Genomic DNA, 21,782 nt, shown 5'->3' on the forward strand with positions numbered 1-21,782 from the left:
CCTCCCACTGCTGCGCACGGCGCTTTCTGGCCGAGGCAGAAGCCGCAGCCGGCGTGCAATTGCGGACACGGCATGAAAAAATGCGCGCACAATGCTCATAAAGATCCACAAATGATTTACCGTGCACTTGCTGGAACGATGGAACCCAACAATACGGCGGTATGCGGCAAGGGCTGCACCATACACAGCTTGTAGGCAAGGAGCTCGCTCACAAACTCGCTGCATCCACGGCATTGCGCAGCCCGAATCGCCATTCGCATTTTAATGAGACCCCGTTTCAGCGCTTGCGTCCCCCAAAATCTACTTCTTCAATAAAAATTTCGTGCCTGGTTCTTCATAGAACTCTGTTACATTGACATTTCGGCAACCAGACTTTATTACATAGAGGGTGGAAATTCATGGTGTGCATACACTCGAATTTAAAAAAAATTTGGGGTTTGTTACATTGAAGTTTGTTACATCGAGGTTTGACTGTACTAATGCACTGGAGAATCTCGTGGCTAGGCATATGGGGGATTGAAGCATTGGGAAAATTAAATGTGCCATCCTCCGCTGGAAAATGAGCCGTTTCTCTTTGTAGTTTCTCGTTGCTGCGAGGTTGTTTAGTGTGTAGTTAGTGTGACACACAGCTGACAACCTGTGCAGTTAGTGCACGCAATCAAGCTTAAAGTTTACAACTGTCAGTGCTTGGCCCAGGCAGATGTTTCTTATTGCCACAAACTGCAATTTGGTTTAAAATTGGCACCAGCGCAAGAGAGCCAGCATTTGTAAAAGAGCAGGAACCTATGCGGAATGGCATGCGGGGTTGGCACTCGAAGAAGAAAAGGAAAAAAGAAGAGTATATCGGTGGCCATGCTAATCCTTCTCAAGTTGATGTAAATAATGTATGTACAGCTTACTTTTCGTGCTCTCTGGTTGCTTTCTTTTGAAGGGAAGTTGTGCTGGGTAGGCTCACAAGGATGGAAACATATTCATGACCCCCCCCCCTCTTTTTTTTCTTCTTATTTTTGCCACATTTCAGGCCAAGCTCAAGGATCAGGAGCACTGCTTTTTAGATTTAGGGCCTTGTGGAATGGACGAATGCATGGCCATTTTTCACAAATCTCTGCAAAGACATGGCAGAACTGTAAGTGCCAAGCAGTTGGAACTTGTCAGTGCATCGCTAAAGCAGTCACCGAGCCCCCTGTTTGCTTCACTGCTCGCCGACACGGCAGCGCATTGGCGGGGGACCGACGAACCCTCCGTACCTCGCTGCGAAGGGGAAGTGGCGTCCTTCTTCCACGATGAGCTGAAAAGGCAGGTGGATCCGAAAATAACGTCTCTGGTGTTGGGACTGTTGAGTGCCTCCCGCCATGGGCTGTCCGACAGAGAAATCATCGACGTGGTCTCTGCAAGTGAATTGGTGCTCACTGACACACCGTATGTGCATCAGAAAAGGCCGCTGGCAAGATGTCCATTTGCCGTGTGGGCCCTGGTGCGTGCAGGCTTGAACAGTTTTCTAAGGGCCCGGGTCGTCGAGGGCTATGTGCTTAACACCTGGTGCGGTGACTCGTTCCGGACGTTGTGCACGGAGCATGGCCCACCTCTGGCAGCAATGCCCGCGTGCACTCTCGCGCTCTTTGACTACTTTCAGTCGCTCTCAAACAGCGATGCCTCAGCTGCAGCTTCGAGCAGCGCAGTCGAAGGGGAGAGTGCGAGCCGGTGTGCTCTCCCGCACGTCCCCAAGTGCGCCATTTTTCAGAATCGACGGAAGCAGAACGAGCTGCCTTTCTACTGCCTACACCTCAGCCGCCTGGCTCGCGAGAAGTTGGCCACTTTGGATGCGCTCCTGTCGAGGCTCCAGGTGGCCAATGGCCCTGCTGGAGGGGACAGCGGCTGTGGGGACAACAGCGGGAACAGCCACGAGGCACTCGGTCAGATTGTGAGGAACCAGTTCCTGTTCAGTCCCGAGTGGCTGCAGGTGAAGGTGTGCTGCTGCGACCCCTACTTTCTGCTTGAAGAACTCGACATGTTCCTGAGCCTGAATCCAACCGACGCGGAGTGTGCCATCCTTCGGGAATTGATTCAGTTGTCCAGCTATGCATTGCGTTACGATGGGCGGCAATTTGCGGCACAGGTGACGGCACGGCTGCGAAACGTGGTGGCCAGCGAGTCGTCCCGCCTCAAGTTGCCCCGGCTGAGAAACCTGTACGAAGTGGCGTGTCGGTCGTCCTCCTTGGTGCCGGTCAGTGACTATCTGCGTGAACCATCGAAGCAGCCATCATCGGCCGCTGTTCCTGAAGAAGACAAGGGCAAAGCTTTGGGGCAGCTGTACACCGTCAAGGGTGACGCAAGTCACATGGTATCGCTCAACCACTGTGACCTCTTTGTTTGGGATGTGTTTGGTGAAAGCATTGTGCGGCGACTTACTGGCCTGTCCGAGCCCCGGGACCTCAAGATGGTGGACCGCTTCCGTGCCTTAGTGCTCTGCAACCGAGAACTGAAGGTACGTGCCGTCGAGGGCAAAAGCACCCCCTTCCCACTTTTGCAGTTTCACACGCAGCGTGGGGTACAGGTTTCCAGAACTCTTTGGCAGTGACACCAGAATGTTCACTCTTTAACCAGCTCCACCAAAACTGTGCGAAACAGTGGCAGCAGAAAGTACCTGTTCACAAATTCAGGGCATAAAACAAATAGCTTTTAAACTGCAAAAAATAATTTGACCTTTGGGGGCAAAAATCATTTTAGGCAAAGTTGTGTACTTAAGGCTGCTGCAACATTACTTTTTTTGTGTAGCAACTATCTGACAACAGACAAAACTGCATGTACCTACAGTTGTGCTGGTCACAGTACAACTGGTAATTCGAGCTTGTTCGTACTTTTCATTCTACTAAAAAAATAGTATATGCTGTATGGCTGCACCGTGCTTCATAGCAACATAGTATAGTTGCAGAATGTTGAATTGAGGGATAAATCCAAAAAACTTGGAGCACTCATTTTGAAAGTTGTAAATCACAAATTTTGGTAGCTATCAGCAGTTTGTGTTAAATTTTATATAACAAATAATTTTAAACAGACCAAATCCATTTCCTAACTTGGAACTTGCTACTGGGCATTTCAAATTTGTGACATTAGCAAATGTGCGGCCTTATGACAAGTTTCTCCTAGAAACTTAATCCTCATCAAATTTTTAATTAACCGTCATGTCTAAGGAAACTGCAGAGCTGTTATTTTCAGCTTTATTTTCTTTTTCTTTTTTTTTACCATTTAACCTTTAAAATTTGACTAGTGCAGCAAGCCATTAGTATTTGTGCACTCCTAACACTTGTGGGGAAATTTGGAATATTTGAGAGCGTGCAAAGATTTAACAGAATGCTTAAAAAACATGCTTGAATCAATTTTAATTTGGTAGTTTGCTGTAGAGGCCATCCCATACCAAGTAGGCATTAGAGGTACCATGAAGACTAAGTACAAGTTTAGTTCATTTAAAAGGTTTCCACGGAATAAGTCATGCCAATTTTAATGTGAAATGTGAAAAGTTTAGCTGGATTCTGAAGTGAACAGGTAAAGGAGTGGCGTCTAGCCAGCAACTTTCTCAACTGCCCCCATGACATTACAGGGTAAACATTGGTCAGTGGGGTTGGTGGCACTGGCCACCACCGAAAGCTGCTAACAAAAAACATGATTGTGCACTTATAGTGGTGTCTCTGGTTCTGTTCAATCACCACTTCAATACTAGCCCAGAGCATGGCCGCACTCGACTCCCCTTCCGCACTCCCTTTACGGCCTTCGCAATACCAGCTCGGCGCATGTGATTTTTTCTGACGCATAGTTGGGGGGCTGACCGCACGAGGGCAGCACCACCTCACCGCAAGCTCTGCGTCGCCGTGCGCAGGGAAATAGCAAGCGCAGCTTGAGCATCGACAACATAACCAGTGAGCTTTCGCAGTGGCATTTCCGCATTAACAGGGCGGTTGCTTATATATGCAAGGCAGTTGTTTACCCAATAAGGTAAGAGCAAAAGTTGTTTGCGTGTGTATATTCGCTTGTAACATTCCTGACTTGAGGCACACCGTGAGGCGCATAAATTTTTATTTTATACCAAGCTTTATACACTTTCAGAAAAGTAGCATATCTCGTATCACTATACCTGAATAAAAAAAAAAAGCAACAAACCCCATAAGAACTGCCTAATGTAGACGTGTAAAATGCCAAAAATTACACCTAGGACGGAGGAGAATGAGCCGGACAAGCGCTACTTCCAACTAGCATTTATTCATAGCCCAAGGGTGCGGGTTCGATTCCTGTCCGCGGCGGCCGCTTTTCTGATGGAGGCGAAAAGAGAAAACGCCTGTGTGTTCGAGATTTTGGACGCACATTTGATACCCAGGTGGTCAAAATTATCTGGAGCCCTCCACTACGGCGCGCCTCATCGCCTGTGTAGCGTTAAACCCCATAATCAATAAATCAGCATGTGATTCGTAAAAATGCTCATAGTAATTTACACAAAAAATATTTACATCAGCAAAAAATACCATCTGTCAGGCGACCACATGACAATATTTTTTGGCACAGCTCGTGCTTTTACAGATAACACACCCGGTACCACAAAACGAAAAAAACCAAACAAAACCAACAAGGCAGAGAAAGCAGCAGGCGGTTGTTTGGAATTATTTCAGGGGAAAGATACACAATTTATTGGCCGATAAACCCAAAGTCGGCGTGCTTATGCAAGGGTGACCAAGGCGAGCCATTTAAAACGTCCCAATGGTTTCTCTTGCAAGCTGGTTTTTATGCTTTGGTATCCCTACAGTCTCGTTAAAGAGAGGCGTGCATTTGCATTGCCGGCAATGTGCACCGAGTTGCCCAGTGCGACATTACTAGATTGCCCAGTGTGCCCATTCTTCAAGTCCCGCAGATGCTCGCACGTTCAAGCATCCTGATGTCTGCCCTACGTGTTTGCGACCGCATGGTAGAGGGATTACATGCCTACAATGCAATACAAACTTTCTCAGAAGTCCGCCCTAATCTGCACAATACAGCCCACCTAAGTAAGAAACAGGCACCCTTAATCAGAGTAGATACAATACAAAGACAGACTGTTTGTCCAGTTTGCTGCAGCTATAGTATTCCAGTCTGTCGTTTACAGATTTAAAAAAATATATTCCTTGTGAGCTGTGTTCGTACCCCACTGTGCGAGTTTTTATGGTTGACTTCGCGGAACAATTGCTGAGGCCGGATTCTTATACACAGTTTGGCAATGTTCTTTGACAAATGATAAATCCGATTGTTGAGTGGATGGCTGTTCAATGATGAGGCTTCAACTGAGCAAATAATGCGAGCTTGTTCGAAGGCAACAGCTCTACCATAAGGTGCTCACTATGTGATTGTAGCGATTTTAGGGTCCTTGCATTGAACCTGTAGAACATGAAGCCATTTCTCCACAATGTGGCTGATGTTCAGGGCATATTTTCATGGCGCCACCATTAGTTTTTACAGCTATGAGTGCTGGCCAACGTTACTAGGTTAGATGCTGGCAGCTGACTGGACAGCAGTGCATGGCAGCATATTCGTCGCAGGATGTGCAACCATGCACTTTCCACGTCACGAATTGTCACACATGTGGCAATACCCAGCGCTGTGGCGCACACACTGTGCCTGTGAACACACTTAGTGGCGGCGTACCGATAGTGGCCTGGCAGCGGCACCCCGAACTTGTGGCAGCAGGCAGCAAGACCTCCCAATGTGAAGGCCGTAAAGGGAGCATGGAAAGGGAGTCGTCTCTGGCCATGCACAGAGTTAGTGCTCTGATCACTCTGTTATCTCATCAGTGATGTCACTGTTGACATTGTGTAGCAGGAAGTTTGAAACTTCATCAATGCCATGCGATACCTTTTTCTTGTGGGGAAAACAGCGTCCTTCATGGACAGATGAGAGTTGGACGAGTAATCAAATGCTGGTTCTTACAAATAAGGCTAGGATACTTGTCATCTTTGTGGTCCCCAAAGAACCTCGGGGGTGGTCTGTAGACACAGAGGAGGGTATTGAGCTGTACAATTAGGGCTTCAGGGCTCTAGAACTAATGTTAGGCTTAAGGTCGGGAACACCTGAGCAGCAGCTTGAGGTTAGCTGACAATACTGCCGTGATGAGGCTTGACAGGTTACCTGCAAAAAGGATTTATCATTTGTATAACTAGAAAATACTTATAAGTAGATAGGCGTACTAAGTATGTGTAACAGCCAAGCTATGGAACAGCCCTTTGGCATGGAACAAAATATTAGAAGTAGATGAGCACTTATTGGATGCACAAGTATACACTGGAAACTGAAACCGTAAGAAAGAGGTCGTCTGAAGAACTAACAGAGGCTAGAGCACATTTCGAGTACTCCCAAATATTTGAGTAGAATTACCTCTAAAAAAATGTACAGTCACCGCATACAGCTAGTATTTAGTCACTTATGGGGCAGAAACATGGCATCTTTAGAAGTGCCACAGCAATGAGCATGTAGATAGCATTACTTCATCTGCTATGCAAAATTTGTTTTCTTCGCAGATAACTTCAGTTGGCACCCTTGTCAACAAAACTCCTAGCATACAAAACATTCATTAGGCCGATCCTCGAAAACGGAAATACTGTGTGGTTTCCTCATACCCAGACTAACACTAAGCAAATAGAAGCCGCACAAAGGAAGGCCATATGATTCATCCATAGCAAATTTAAATGTGAAGGCTCTCTTACTAACCTTCTAGCTATTTCTCGACTTTTTACATTAAAAGCACGAGCGAAACAGACACGCTTAAAATTTCTTTATCAGCTCCTGCATAATTATTACACAGTTGATATTTCAAAGTACATTTCTTACAAACCAAGCTACCAGGCACAAACATACAAACACCTTAGTAGAGTATGAATGCAACAATATGATGCGTTTGGATGCTCTTTTTTTTTTTTTTTCTTGTTGCCATCCATGAATGGAAAATGCTAGAGCTTCTCACTGCTAATGCTAAGTCATCATCTGATTTCGAATCGAAAATTTAAAAATTCTCCTTGCATGTTTAAATTGCCAATGCCATTATTTGATCACACAAACCAACATGTACTTGCACTTTGTGTAAATATGTAGTTGTGTATGCAGTGTAGAATGTTTAAATTTTCATGTTATTTATCATGATAATTAGCATGTACAAGCACGGGTGTATACAGTTGAACACGGATATATCGAACACAGATATATCGAATTATTGTCTATATCGAACAGTGCAAACATCCCCTTGAAAATCCCATGCAAAAGTATAGGGCTGTTGTGCGCGTGTATCGAACTCCTGATCACGGGCAAATTCGATATATCAAATTCCGCGCCGAAGGTTCCCCTGAAAGTTTGCGTCCTCTGATGGGGTGGAGCTGATGATAATGTTGACTCATCGCAGGCGCTGCCTCGCTTGGTGAGACAGAGGCGGTGTGTCCGCGGCATTATGTCGCTTCGATGGCCTTCAACAACTGTTTTCACGCTAGCACGAGGGGCAGCTTCATGATAGCTAGAACGGGGATAGTGGTTGGGGCGAAAGGACATAAAGGAGCAAAAGAAATTGACCGGAGGCTCTCTTTTTCTGTGATTGAGCTGTTTGGTGGATCGTGAAGGGGGACCGATGCGGCGTTGTAGGTTTGTTTTGTACAAGGCATTCATTTCGGAGCAACGAAGGCAGGAATTCGTCGGGTGCAGGCTGCTGAAAAGATGTTAGTTGAAAAGGCGTTCGGAATTCTTCGAAGTAGTTTTGAGGGCGATGCACCCATCAACGTTGACGTAAAGGCGAATGCAGCAGAACCCGCCCCGGCTATTCCGGAGCGTGTCAGGTGCAAAGCGACTTCGTTGCACGTCTCCAGATGGGGGAGGTGTTCGGTTCGGATACTGAAGATAACGGCACTCAGTGCCTGACAACGTTCCCAACCGCCTACTGCAGCCGAGGTTACGTCTGCGTTATTCGCCTCTGTTGTGGCACAGTGTGCAGCGTTGATTTTCTCATTTGTGCGTGTTTGTAATCTTGAAGACAATTTGGCGAACTCTACGACGCAGAAGAAAAAACAAGCGAAGCTCAAAGACATTTCAGTGATAAAGAAAGTGCGGTGGTCATCATGCTGCGGTTCGAATTTTCCGTGCTTTAACGGTCAAAGCGGTAAATTACCGTTTTCCACGACTTCAGAAAACTCTCAGTGATGTGCGGAGTTGTCAGATAATCTTCAGATAGGCCTATATTATATATCGAATTATCGATATATCGAATTCTTTCACGATCCCCTTGGAGTTCGATATATCCGTGTTCGACTGTATGTTACTTAGTGCAAATTGCTTTTGTGTAAAGTGCAAAGTTGCTGTTACTCAATTTTTTTTACTTATTGCTTGATGTGCATTCTTTGTATCTGTACATTGTGTCCACCTGCTATGGTCTCAGTAGAGACTGGCAGTATTGTAAATAAACAAATAAAATAGATAAACCTTGAGAGAAAACTCAGGTTAGCCCAAATTGCCATGGATTTTAAGTGTCAGGCTCAAGGGTAGAATGTGCACACCATAGATAAAACTAAATTGGAGGACATTCTTGCTCAAACAAGTTGAGCAGCACACGTAGTGGGAAAAATAGATAACAGATTGAAGACACGAGTGACTGTGTGCCTATTGAGATATACAAGAGCCTTAGGGAGGCAGCAGAACACTTGATGGATCAATGAGATAAAGAACTCAAGGGTGTGGGGTGGGCTTACACATTCTATTGGCATGGTATAAAGGTGGGGGAATGTCGTCCCACGAGGCATTTGTTCTGCTGTGAAAATCCGACTGATGGTGATGATTATGCCAGGGGACCTGCGGACCACCATTTTGAGAATTGTCATACTGAGCTGTTGTCATCTTAAAGAGGCCATGCAAAACACAAGTTTGGTTCATTCGAAAGATTGCCTCGTTAGAATCATACTGACATCACTTTAAATTTAAACTTCACTCAAATAAGCTACATAATTAGGAAAAAAGGGAATGGCCATGTGACCCACTAGCTCATTTCCCGCAACAGAACATATGATGTCATATGTGCCAGCTCTGCGACCGGCGGAGGCCAGCAAAAGCAAACACAAATTAGGCAAGGCTTGTAAGCTTGCCGAACGAGCTATTTGCGCTTACATTTAGGGCACATTCTTTTTATAGCAGTAAGAACGGTGGGGTAAACAATGAAATTTACGAAAGTACACGTACCGATGCGTACTGCTGTTGGTACTGCGTGCACTATGCCTGTTTTAGCTGCGCAACACTGCGGTGCTTTGGGGTTGTCTCAGACGACGCTGGCCGATTGGCGCAAGCGACCATACGTGGCCATATTTGTCGAGCGAACATCATGTTTCACGAAATGATTATTTTCTACCTTGACAAAAACAAGCCAGGTACAAATATGGTCAAAAACAAAGCAATGGCAGAAAACGGCCTGGTAAACAAAGCTCTGCAGCACGCAAGGTTTAGCTTGAAGATCTGTTCTTGTGATGTCATTCCTGACGTCAAGAAAACACGATTTGGCGGGAGAGTCAAAATTTTAACTTAAATTGATTAATTTCTTAGTGAATAAAGCATCGTTTGCTTCAGGACAAATGTTGAGGGCACTACAAAGCACGAAATCTTTCGAATAAAACAAACTTGTATTTTGCCTGCATGGCCAGTGTACATGCCTAATTTGTGGCCACTTGTCCAGAGGTGTGCATATGTCTCTTCCTGTGGGTGTCACAGCTTGGAAACCCTGTGCACGCTGTCTTGCACTATTCTCCCAGGTATATTCACTGGATGAAGGGTGCCTGCTGGTGAAACTGAAAGGGGTCATGAACCAGAAGATGGCGTACTTTGGATTGCACAGCCAAGACTACGTGGTAGCACTTTCGAGGAATCGTATGTACGTGAACATGCTCAATCTCTCCAGTGGGGACCTGGAGACCACTTTCAAGGTGGGCGAGGACAGGTGAGCTGCGTACACATTTGCAGTCTCTAAACAGGGGAGTTCCGGTCTGTCTGCAGTTACTGTGCAGCGACCACTAGAAAAGTCAATAAACCGGTACTGTATGTAATCAACCTGAGAACACAGTAGGATGCAGGACAGTTGTTAGGGCAGGTTTTATTTAGTAGGTAAATGTGTTACCACCTCGTAGGTTTTTCAGTTTCAAAAAAGTCAGAGCACCATCTGGCAGCGTTTCATGTAAGACCTGTGCAGCTTTTCCTCACAAACATAGTCAGCACTGTAGGAAAACTTGTTAAATTACTTACTCTTGGTCCAAATTGGAATATTTCTGTCTGGAACATAAATACAAATAGTCTCCTCCAGCATGTCGTGCTGAGCTGCATTCAATTTATTTGAAACAATATACAAAAACAGTTAAAAGGCATTGCATGACTAAAAATGTTTTATGTATTATCGTGATACATTGAAACACGAACAACAGAGCACGTGGCTTTCAGTAGATGCCGCTATCCTGGCAATGGGCCGTGTAAGCGCAGTAGAAACAAGTTATGGAAGTTCGGGACCAACCTTAGTATGGAAAGACCATCGTCTTTCCATCATCTATTGGGTACTTGGCACGAGATAAAAAAAAAATAATAAAAAAAGCTGCGTGCACCGTTTTTACTCAATGCAGCAACAAAGCTATTAGATAATGCTCACATGAGTGGACGCCGAATGCGGCAAGAAGACAAACCAAAGTGCTCATGCGCCAAACGATAGTCTTTCCCACGGATCAAGGTATAAAGAGAAGCGCGCCGACTGTGGCCCAGAAAAAAATCTTTTGCTCGGGCCGATAATGTCCACGCGCCGCCGGCCGCCCAGCTTTCCCTTTGCTCTCTTCCTCCTTCATTTGCCCTCTCGTCGCTGTTCCTCTGTACATGGCTCTTCCCTTCTTCGCTCTCCCCAGAGGCGTCTTTCCTTTCGCAACGACGTCTGTCGTATGCCTGTCCTACTATGCAAGAGGAATGCCTGCACGCGCGGAATTTAAACACCCGTGCGCAGCCGGAATAGACGGCGCAGATAATCGCACGGCACCGCATACATGGCGATCGCTTATTCCCTATCAGGGGGCGTTTATTCTGACATTATGAAGACCCGCTAAAAATATTGTACTAACCCAGCAGATGTAAGACGCAACTGAACGACGACGACTTCAGAAGCACCATTTAAGCAAGAGTAATATGAAACGCCACAACATGCAGTCTAGCGGGATTCTGCTTACGACAAATCGATGCAGCGCAAAAATTACCCTCTGTTGTTGGCCCGCTCTCCGGCCGCCTGCTTAATTATTTATGCCACTTCTGCGCACGAACAACGTTTACAAGGGTCGCCCGGAGTCTCCATCGGCAAACGGCAATGAGACACACATTTCTGTGCCAATGAATGAATTGGACGGCTGCCCTGTTGTATTAAGTATACAAAAACACTGTCATCTTGATAAGGCACCCAAGAATATCAAACGCAACCTTCATTTTAACTCGTACCGCAACTTACCGCCCGATGTTCACTGTCACTCTACGGTCGTGTTATCTCGTCGATAACGCCGTGGACTCCAAATAAAATGCTGTGATTTGTATGGCTGCAATTTTAAGCCTACGAGGGCGTTTTTTTTTTTTTTTTTTTAAGCGGCTGACCAGCAAAACAACCGGCTCGTCAAACCTTTTCTTTTGGCGAGTCATCACCACAGAAATATAGGGTCTGGACGAATTCAAATATCGCGAAATGAAGGCTTGTGAAAAGACCGCACTGTCAGGGCCTCGATCTTGAGCAGATTGCTACGTCGCGGGCAGTCGCGGGTGATGTTATCGCGTTTCTGTTATTTTCTGATGAGCGTGTGAGTGCCGGTCCGTGTTCTAGGCACACTCTGTTTTGGGCGTAAGTTGGAGAACGGCGAGAAAGCTGAGGCAACTTTTATAATCGCTAGTTATCACAACCAGTTGCTCCTTTCGCCTTTTGTAAAACCTGTTAAAACACACCCGAATTAGTGTTCACAAATTTACAAAACGGAGTCACATTTTCGGCAAGCACTGCGCAAAGGGTAGTCTTTGTATAGCAGCCATATGTCTATATGTGCGCTGTACATTGTTTTCCCGCCATGCAAACCAATCCTTAAAGGGACAGACAACCGATTTTTGTCGAGTATATATTCTCTGATTGATTGATTGTGGGGTTTAACGCGCCGACGCAACGCAGGCGATGAGGCGCGCCGTAGTGGAGGGCTCCGGATTAATTTTGACCACCTGGGGATCTTTAACGTGCGCCGAAATCTCGTACACACGGGCGTTTTTGCTTTTCGCCTCCATCAGAAAAGCGGCCGCCGCGGCCGGGAATCGAGAGTATATATTCTCTATCCCAAATGAAAGGGCATCACTTAAAGCACCTTGACGAGAAACGGTTTTGCTGATAATGCTCTAGAACTTTTCAAATCGAATTTTTTGATCTACGAGCCGTATGTGTCCCTCCCAAAACTAATGCTGACAACCATGACATAGAGTAGCTCGGCAACATACTTTTGTCTGTATGCGAAATAAAAAACTATATCTAAAAACTTGTTTCCAGCTAAAAAACTTTGAAGCGCAGGCTTTCCTGTTCCTTTATGTGTTTTTTTAATGCAAGGGTCTATTTTGCACGAATGCGCCATCTGTTGGGATAGATGATAGGTAGAATCTGGCTTCACGTTGTGGAGGCGGGAAGTTCGATTCTCCCCGGGCGCAACGTTTTGTTTTTTTTTGTTTTTTTATGCTGCCGTTGGCGTATTTGGAGACTGAAATCAAATATTTTGGCAGAACAAACGCCCCTGACTCAGACAGAATCGTCAAAGCTCCTTCGCTGGGTCTGTTTACTGAACGTTGCCGTTGATTCTGGGCATGGTGGCTCAGTTAGCCACACTGAGACCAACCCAGCGGCGGCGGGCGGCGTGTCTTTAGAATTTTCAAAGTAATGTTTAGAAATACATATACTATTTAAGCTTGTACAAATACTTGTGTTAAAAGGTTTTTAATACGTAAATAAACGTTTCAGCAGTTACAGTAGCAGCTAGGTTTGCAGGTCACGTGACAGGGACACATATTGTAGTGCCAAGTTTCGACACTACGAACCGCCACCCTTCCGATTTCAGGAAGTTTGCTGCCAAATTAAAATTATTTCCGCCAGTTTGTTTAAAAATTGCTTGTGGTTACCGGGCTATATAAGACGCTGGCTTTCATATGAGCTAGAGAACATACACGCGACAAATATCGGTTGTCTGTCCCTTTAACGTATCTTTGCCGTGCCGTACGACCACTGAATTCCTTCGGGTTCGGGTTACCCAGAAGGTGCTGTCGAACAAGTTAATCAAGCCGTGCGAAGGAGGAGCGCAATGAACGCGAAGCGGCGCCAACACAGGCCCAAAGCACTCCGTGCCCAAAACTAATGTCGCCGAAGCAGACGGCAAAAGCCGACGGAATGCGTTCCGCCAACGCGCCCGCCGGCGCACGGGGAACGCCGGCCGCTTAGCGGGCGGACCATTCGCTGTGCCATCTACATTGTGCTCCGCGAGTGATGGACATTAAGGGCCCGCAGGAGAGAGCGAAGTCGGCGCTCCTGTTTATCTTGCTCCGTGGTCTTTCCATACCAAGGTTGGACACGAACTCGCGTAACTTGTTCGTATTAGTACACATACGCAGCTCGTCGCTAGCTTGCGCGGCATGTACTGAAAGCCACACGCGCTCCATTGTTCGTATTTCAACGTATCATGATAGTACGTGCACTTCAGTTTTATGTACGTGTACTTTTCCAAACAGCGGGGCTGCCTGTGTTGTGTAAAAGGACAACTTGCCATATTTTTGCGATTCTAAGCATCCTCCTTACTTTCGTAAAAAAATTTGGAAAAAAAAGTTAGCATGCAAATGTAAGCAACCAGTGCAAGGTGGATTTCAGACGCGTGGAAATGGGTCTAAGTGGACGTTGTGTCCAAGTCATTAATGAAGTGTTCAATTACAAACCACTTCTATCGAACACAAAACGACTTGCTGTGAAATACTGAGAGTGGTGGCTCAAGTGGGGCAACAGACTCGAGTGGTAGTGAGGGTGACTGGGTATCAGATGTAAGCACTGTCTGTAGCTATTTTTCTTGGGAATGTTTGCCAAATAAAGCATGATTCCTTGCACCGGTCTGAAAAAAAAGACACCGTCGTGAAAAAAAGTAAAATGTGTGTGCGTGTGTGGGTTGGGGGGGGAGGGGGGGTAATTTAGGTTTTTTGAATCTAAGCATCCCCCCCTTGAGTTTTGGCATCGCGATCGTGGAAAAAAAGGGGGTGCTTAGAATCGAGTTAATACGGTATATCTAAAAAATTGAAATTTTTTGTTCGTGATGCTCGAAACAGTTTTCTGTTGCACATGACAAGAGGGAAAATAATATGCTTCAAAACAGTAAGCAATTCAAAAATCTGACATCGCAGTCTGTAGTACAGTACAGACAAACGTTGCTTATTGGCTTTGTTCAACAGTCTAGGGATGCTGCATATTGGCTGTGTGCATTGTTTATGAAGCGATGCCAGAAATACCTGGTCAGATTCAGTGTATGGTACTATCTTTAAGTAACTTTAAAGGGGCACCGACACAAAAATTTAGCATCTTGTTTTTTTCGTTGCGATAAGTAGCTAGTGACCTACTTATAACCTGTAGAAACCTCATTTGCTTCAGCGTGCGACGGTTCTTTAATTAGAGGGATTTTAAATGCGGCCAGTCGCAGTTTCGGTTTCAGCGAGTGCCGCGAAACGATGGATTTTGTGGATTTTGTGTGAACAAAGCTGACCACGTGACCGTCGGAGGGATATCACAGAGCAGAGCCGCCGTAGCACTGTCGAATCCGCATCGACGGCAGTTTCTGCGAATGCCCCCACGTACTGATCTCGTGAGGCGCTTAATTAAAAAGCGACCGTCGATGTGACGCAGGCGCTGGGAGTGCAAATGCTACCGCGGCTAAAGAACGACGCGCGACGCTCGAGGCGGTGGGTGGCAAGACGCGCGCTGGGAGCAGCCGGCCGGTCTGCCTACAGGTCCGCCTACAGATGTGTTCGGCTCAGCACTGCGGCGGATATTCGAGTGCCGCTCTCGTAAGCGGTGTAGATGACAATTTTTAATGCAACCCGCCATCGCATCATTAACTCCTTTCTCATTTAAGCCACTATGGTCGGGACTTGGGGACAATTTCGTGCAGCGGTAACAAGCTATCACTCGAGCTACCTGCGCCGGCCTGGGCCACTTCGCGGCCGTGGCCGCCGCCTGCACAGCGACCGTGCGGCTAGCTCAGTGGGCTTTTCGTGCCTCCGGTGCGTTTTCGCATCCAATGGTAATAAACAGTAATAGAAACCGAGTGCCTGGAATCGCTGTAGAACTTTGGTCGCGGCCAGCTGCCCGATTAGCTGACGAAATCACGGCGCCTCCGCCGCCAACGATCGGGTCGTTCGTTCTCGAGCGCAGAAGCTCCGCCCTCCGGCCCTCCGATTGGAGCGGCGAGCCGGGCGAGCCCGCGTAAAACGCCGGTAGTGCGGAAGCGGCAAACACAAACTCGTGACGTGTTTGGATGTTGTTTATTTACAATTGCGCGTGGTCCTCTGCTGGCTGCTCGGTTGCGTTTCGCACACTTCAAAATTGATTTTAAATATGTTCTAGGCTGTATTCGCCGCTGATATTTTGCAGATGATGTATATGTGTTCCCACCAATCTATCTCCGACGTTATCTCGCCTTCAAAATTTTGTGTCAGTGCCCCTTTAAGGTCTTTTACTATCTTGAAGGTCTTAAAGGGACACTAAAGTGATTTGCAAACATTGCAGGATTACTAGCGCAAATTGTAATCCGGAGTGCATAGGTCACGTTTCGACCACTCTGAGCACGTTTACGCGAATTTATTTAGTAGAAAAATCAATTCGAAAATGCTATCCTCCTCTCTGCACCCTCGTCCATTTTCTGTGGCGTTTCGTGTGACGTCAGAAGGAGATGAGCTGGCAATTGGCTGCGCTACTGCATGGCTCACCGACATTCCGACAGAGTCAGTCGGCCCAGCGTTTAGTCCGCCGGCCGCCGACGAGTCGTCGCAATTCGCTCGCTCAATTGAAACTAAGCCACAACACGTTTGAGAATGGAAGAATGTGCCTTTCTTTACTTTGTTAGTTTGTACACTGTATCAAGCTCCAAGTCCGGGTCGCTCCACACAAGCGCTGCACAAGTGCACATGCGACGCTTCGCTGACTGGTACGGTAGTAAGAAAACCTAAGGCCACTTGAAGGTGGAAGAAGAGTCAGCGAAATCAATATAGGTACTAAGGAAATAAAATCAACTGAAACTTTTACCGTACAGCGCAAAACTAGGGAGCAGGAAGCACTTTATTGCGCTGGGTGAAAAGCACAGCGGTCAGCAGCACGACCACACATCTGCGAACGCTTTTCCGTCTAAGAAATGCAATTGCTAGGCGTGAGATATTGTGGAAGTTTGGGGGGAGGCTTACTGCACGAGCGCTATACTACAAATAGTCACCTAAGGTACTTGAAATGCTAAAACTAAATAAAATTGTAAACTGGTTGTACATTATATACCTTATATATCTAACCTCGGCAGCGCTGCCTAGGGCCAAGTGGTCTGAGGCGCAAGGATCATTGTTTTGCAAGTCGCAAGTTCGAATCCCCAAGGGTACATGCTTTTTTTTTTTTTTTTTTTTTTGCAAGTTGATTTTTTCGTTTCCAGCCGATGTTTTCTTTTCTGAGTTCACCGTTTTTGGGCCGTAACGTTTGCTGCTCCACGAGCGAGTTCGCAGAACGCGCGCAGACTGACACTGGCGCGCTAGCGAGTTCTCGTTGGCGTGCTGTTGCCACAAGCACCGACTACTTGCGGGCAGTGGGCACAGGCCAGAATCAGCAGACCCTTGGCCTGGTGCGAACACGCTTTTTACGATACAGGCATGAGTGAGGGAAGCTCCGCATATGCGGGAAAAGTGCATGGCATTTGAGCGTCTGTGGTGACGCGGAGGGCGTTCATGCACTGCGTAGGCCTCGGCTAGTGATTGCTACGATTCCAAGCCGTCCTGGGAGGCTTCTCTTAGGCATTTTACAGCCAACAACATGGAAGAAGCGTGGTACAATGATTACTGAGATATCGAGAATGCCCATCCAACCATGCCGTCAGATGTCAAGCATATGTTGTTTTACAGAGCCGAAACCGAAACTTGTTTGAATGCTAACCTTGGACATCGTCCAATCACGGTGCATCTCCTCCTGTCATCACAGCCTTTAGTTGGTGCAGCCGCCACAGACTGCGCATGGTAGTTTTTCTTCTTTCCCGCTTAATAAAATAATTACCGACTTATCAACCAGATAAACGATGAGAAGTGTGGTAATTTGAGCCAGTCTACGCAGTGCAAGCACAACCAGGAGCTTGATAAATTCACTTCGGTGTCCCTTTAAGTAACATTTTCCTTGTAACACTGAAAGCGGAGGAGGGCTGCAGTTCACTCTGGAATTACCTAGCAAAGATGAACTTCAGTTTCTTGACTTGCGGCTTCGCTTTAAGTTTGACCACATGTGTTTCCTGTATGGATGGATGGAAAGGACTTTATTGAGTAAATCCTGCAGTAGGTAAAGCCCGGTTGACGGGCCGACCTCAACGTGGCCGTGCGTTGCATCCTCTTGGGCTGCCCTACTCGACAGGGACCCCTTTGCGGAGTCCGTGCCTTTCGAGCGCCTTGAGAACCTGCTGGATGGCCCACTCTTGATCCGACTTGTTGGTTGAGGCCTGTATCAGCCAAGATAAAAAAAAAAAACACTCTTGAATTACAATTCAGGACACATTCTTGTTCTGATTCAATGTGTGAGGCTTTCTATGGTCAAGTTTCTAGGCTTAAAGCGGTGGCATTTCCTGGCAGCACACTGAGCATGACGGCAAGAAAATTGTTCAGGCTGCTAAAAAAGCAGGATGAGGTAGGATCCCCGAGGGAAAAGAGCAAAAAGTTTGCTGTGTTGCCCTACGTATACAGGACGATGCACAGGCTGAAATAGGTGGCCCACGGTTCTGTGTGGGCGTTCTGTTTTCTGCCCCTGTTAAATTAAACAGCATCTGTCTGACAGTCCAGTGACATTCAGAAGATGAATCAAGAAAAAAGAAGGGAGAGTGTAAAGTAAAACATGTATCACCCTTTGTACCGTGCTGTGTGGCTGTTGTTTATAAGATTCCTTTATCTTGCGAAAAAGTGTATGTTGGTCAGACGGGTCGCTGCGTAAACATTCGACTAATGGAGCATCGTAACATGCTTAAAAAGAGGAATACACACGTCTGGTTGAGCATTGTTGCACGTGTGAGTACAGTTGTCCGTTATTTCGCGAGACTGATATCCTGTACAGGCACAAAGACAGGCTTACTAGAGAATTGTTGGAATCGTTCTATATCAGAAAATGGGGTATTGATTGCATTAGTGAATCATCAGTTGTCTTGCATGAGAAAGAATACTTTTTTTTGGAGCGGTCGTTGCGATAAGGTGTTCCAGTGGCAAGAAGGGTGCGTTGTCAAGTGGGGAGTGTTTCGGTAGTGTTAGTATGCCATTGGCTGCTGTGGGCACATGGTGTGGTGAGGGAGATTCTGTGGATGTATATGTAGTTAAGGTGTCTTTCCATTAAAACAAGTCAGTGCTTGTCCTATTAACTTCTTTTTTTGTGTCCCCGTTATTTTGTGCTGTTCCCCCAAGATGCAAGTGCACCAACTAGCTCAACTCGCCACCTTGTGAGGTAATCTATAATCGGTGCTACAATGAAACACTTGCCACTTTTTTAAAGGTGGAACATTTCATTTTTCTACCAATACGTGCATTCCATGGCATGCAAAAGATGGCCCACATGTGGAAATTGTTCCATTCGATTTTTAAATAGCCAGGTAAATGTGGTAGCTGAGCTTTGTGGTAAACAAAATAGGCCATAAAATGGGGCCTTGGAAATATTTGAGTGCAAACGAGCAAGCTCTTTGCTCAAAGGTTTGGCTGTGTGTGCAAGCAATTGGAAACGAGAGGAAGGGGGGACATGGTGTGGGATTTGCAGCTATGAACGGACCGTATTACCCGGCTAGCAAGCCAGAACGCGAGGACCAAAGCCGCAACCCATCACGTGTGGCATCGTGGGGACGCCGCCGAGGGTTCGTTACTCATTGGGAGGTGCCAAGGATGCGCTCGGAGCCAGGCAATGTTGACAAACCAGGCTTTAGTGCTCGGTCATAATATGAAACACGCACTGGGCAGGCTGTTTCGACCTTGGGTGGGGGACGGAGTCCCCACAAGCTCGGTGAGCAGTCCGTGGGCGCCTACTTGACTCGTCCCCTGGGGGGAGACTTGCCTCGTCTCGGGGTCGAGGAACATCAGCTCCTTTGTCCGACCCGCACGGTTCCATACCTCGCAGGTGAAAGCCCTAAGCAGAGCAGTCCTGCTTCCGACGTAACCTCGGTTGGAGAGAAGGGGCTCCAGAGGGGGAGGATAGTGCCGGCGGGGAAGCCGGCCGCAAGAGGGCTGGCACTCCGTGCACCGTGATTGCTGATGGGGAAGCGTGCGCTGCGCATGCGCGAGGGCGTGCACGCTCGCGCGGCGTTCCTGTGTCAGCGGCGCCAAGCAGTTAGCCGTAATGGCGCTGTTCGGCCGATGTAGGAACCACCGCGCCGCGTGCGCTTTGTTGCCGAGGTGGCATCCCCGTGTCGGCGGCACCGGGCAGTTAGCCCCAATGGCGCTGCATAGTCCACGAGGGGACCACCCACGTGGTCCCCATAATGGCAATGCAGAATTTCACAATGGGTTATGTGTTAACTTACTGCAGCAGTGCATTTTTCATCGCTGCGTTAAACGCCAATTTAAAACGCCAGACAGTTACCGGCCTCTGTCCCCTCTTCCCCCCCCCCCAACAACCACTTCATCATCATCATCATCTCCAGTGGCTCACTTGTCTGTTGTCACTGTTACGTCACTCGTCAGTAGTGTGTTGTGTCAGATTGAAGTGTTAGTTGGGATGTTTTTTTTTATTCTGCAGATAACATAAATTACCATCTCACAATGATTTGCCTTGTATGTTGGCAGACCGCAAGAGCTTGCGGTCTGAAGTGTCCAAAAAATTGATTTTGTGCATGCATGCATGCTTTTGTACAGCATCAATAGAGTATTTTGCTTTTTATTGTACCGATGCATGCATGTGGACATCTGCAATGTGTTCCCATTTTTATTCTTCTCCAGGTTTCTCAACAGTCTCCTGGTCAGTGGCAATGGCAAGATATGTGTATGTGGGGACGAGACGCAAAAACCGTTCCCACTGCTTGTCTGGGACCTGGCCAATCGCAAGCTACTGTATGACCTGCGTATCCCCCACCACGAATTCATCACACGTTTGTCGGCTATCAGCGGTGACGGGCACTATGTTGTTTGTGTCTGCAGGGTGCGTACTCTGGCTTCTTATTTGTGGCTGATTATCTTTTAGCTGGTTTCATTAACTTTTCACGCAGCTGTTATAGCCCTCTCATGAAAGCTGCTTGCATTCCAAGTTGGTGGTTGGAATGCAATCTTTATGGTGGCTGAGCTGTTTCATCACGCCCTTGCCGTGTGCTGATTGGCTGTGACTTGGGCTGCCGGCTGCTTCAGTTCAGGTTGTCATAAAATGGCGTGCAACTGCTGGGGTCCTGAAATGCACCCCACTTGCCTTTGAGCACCCATGAAAATCAAGAATTGCATGTCTAGCGAGGCGACAAGAAACCAGTTAGTATACGGCGCATGCATTTGACCCACTGGCTGCCAAGGTTAATAGCAGAGTTATAGCTCCAAACACCAGCTGTGTTGCGTTAGCTATGAAGTGGTGCCCCAGGAAGTTGCCAGTACTACGAGTCTTATAGCACAAACAGCTTGCAAGAAGCCTCTTGGAAGTGCATCACAATACAACTTAGCTAAAATAGATTCTCTTTGTTGACACCAATTGAATAAGTGTAGTTTGGTAATGTTAGTACAACGGACTGGCAACATAGGGAAGTAGGAGAAAATTCTACAGAGAATAAAATTGCTGGCAAAAAAGTTTAATGTACCTTTGTTTGATTTTGCGAGTGCATTGAGAGGATTAAGGTGCTAATTGGAGTAAGGCTCAAAGAAGTTTTCAAGGGAAGCGCACTCGAGTGAGATATAAACAGGTTCGAAATTGGGGCCTCTGCTCCCACTTTGATAACAATGGTGGCTGCTGGCTTGTGACACAGCATGGAACATGCTGATTTCTTCAAATCTTGAATGAAAGATGTGCTCCACCAGCTGGTCATTTGCATTTGGTGTCTTCTCTAAGGCATTAAACAACCTTCTTCACTTGTGGAACTTTTATTGAAGCCGGTGTATTAGGTGGTTTTTTCTTCCCGCTTTACAACTTTATAATTCATGTTTCATAACTTTGAGATAGCATTTTACACATCTCGCGGTTAGTGAAGGGAAACTTCCACCTGAAATGCAGCCATATGGCTACATAGGAAAGCTGTCCCAGACATGGATGAATTTTTGCTACCTATTTAAATTGCAAAGTTCTGAGATAGCTGCATAGCGTTCCTTTGTAGCCATACAGCTGCATTTCAGGTGGATGCCGAAGTTTCTTTTAAGTGGACTTTCTTTAAACTGGTTGCCTAACATCTGGTGGTCAGATGCGTAAAATAAAGTGGAACACCAGTGTAGGTATATTAGGGCCATCTTTGCGGTCTCATATCTCTGGCCACAAGATCCTAGATTTTTATCAATCATCTGCCTCCAATGTCATA

The 21,782-nt window shown here is 46.7% G+C and overlaps 1 protein-coding gene across 2 annotated transcripts in view; it reads left to right on the forward strand.

Annotated features, from left to right (window-relative positions):
• Nucleotides 1-21,782, forward strand: part of LOC144155130 (uncharacterized) — an 87,243-nt gene that overhangs the window by 39,984 nt on the left and 25,477 nt on the right. For both annotated transcript variants that reach the window (XM_077686389.1, XM_077686390.1), the window contains exons 10-12: nt 1,022-2,485; nt 9,786-9,970; nt 20,239-20,437. In XM_077686389.1, the coding sequence (XP_077542515.1) occupies nt 1,022-2,485; nt 9,786-9,970; nt 20,239-20,437 (1,848 nt within the window). The remainder of the gene's footprint in view (nt 1-1,021; nt 2,486-9,785; nt 9,971-20,238; nt 20,438-21,782) is intronic.

This window comes from Haemaphysalis longicornis, unplaced genomic scaffold, assembly GCF_048455015.1.
Source record: "Haemaphysalis longicornis isolate Haplotype H1 unplaced genomic scaffold, Haemaphysalis longicornis Haplotype H1 scaffold_1, whole genome shotgun sequence".
Classification (NCBI taxonomy): Eukaryota; Metazoa; Arthropoda; class Arachnida; order Ixodida; family Ixodidae; genus Haemaphysalis; species Haemaphysalis longicornis.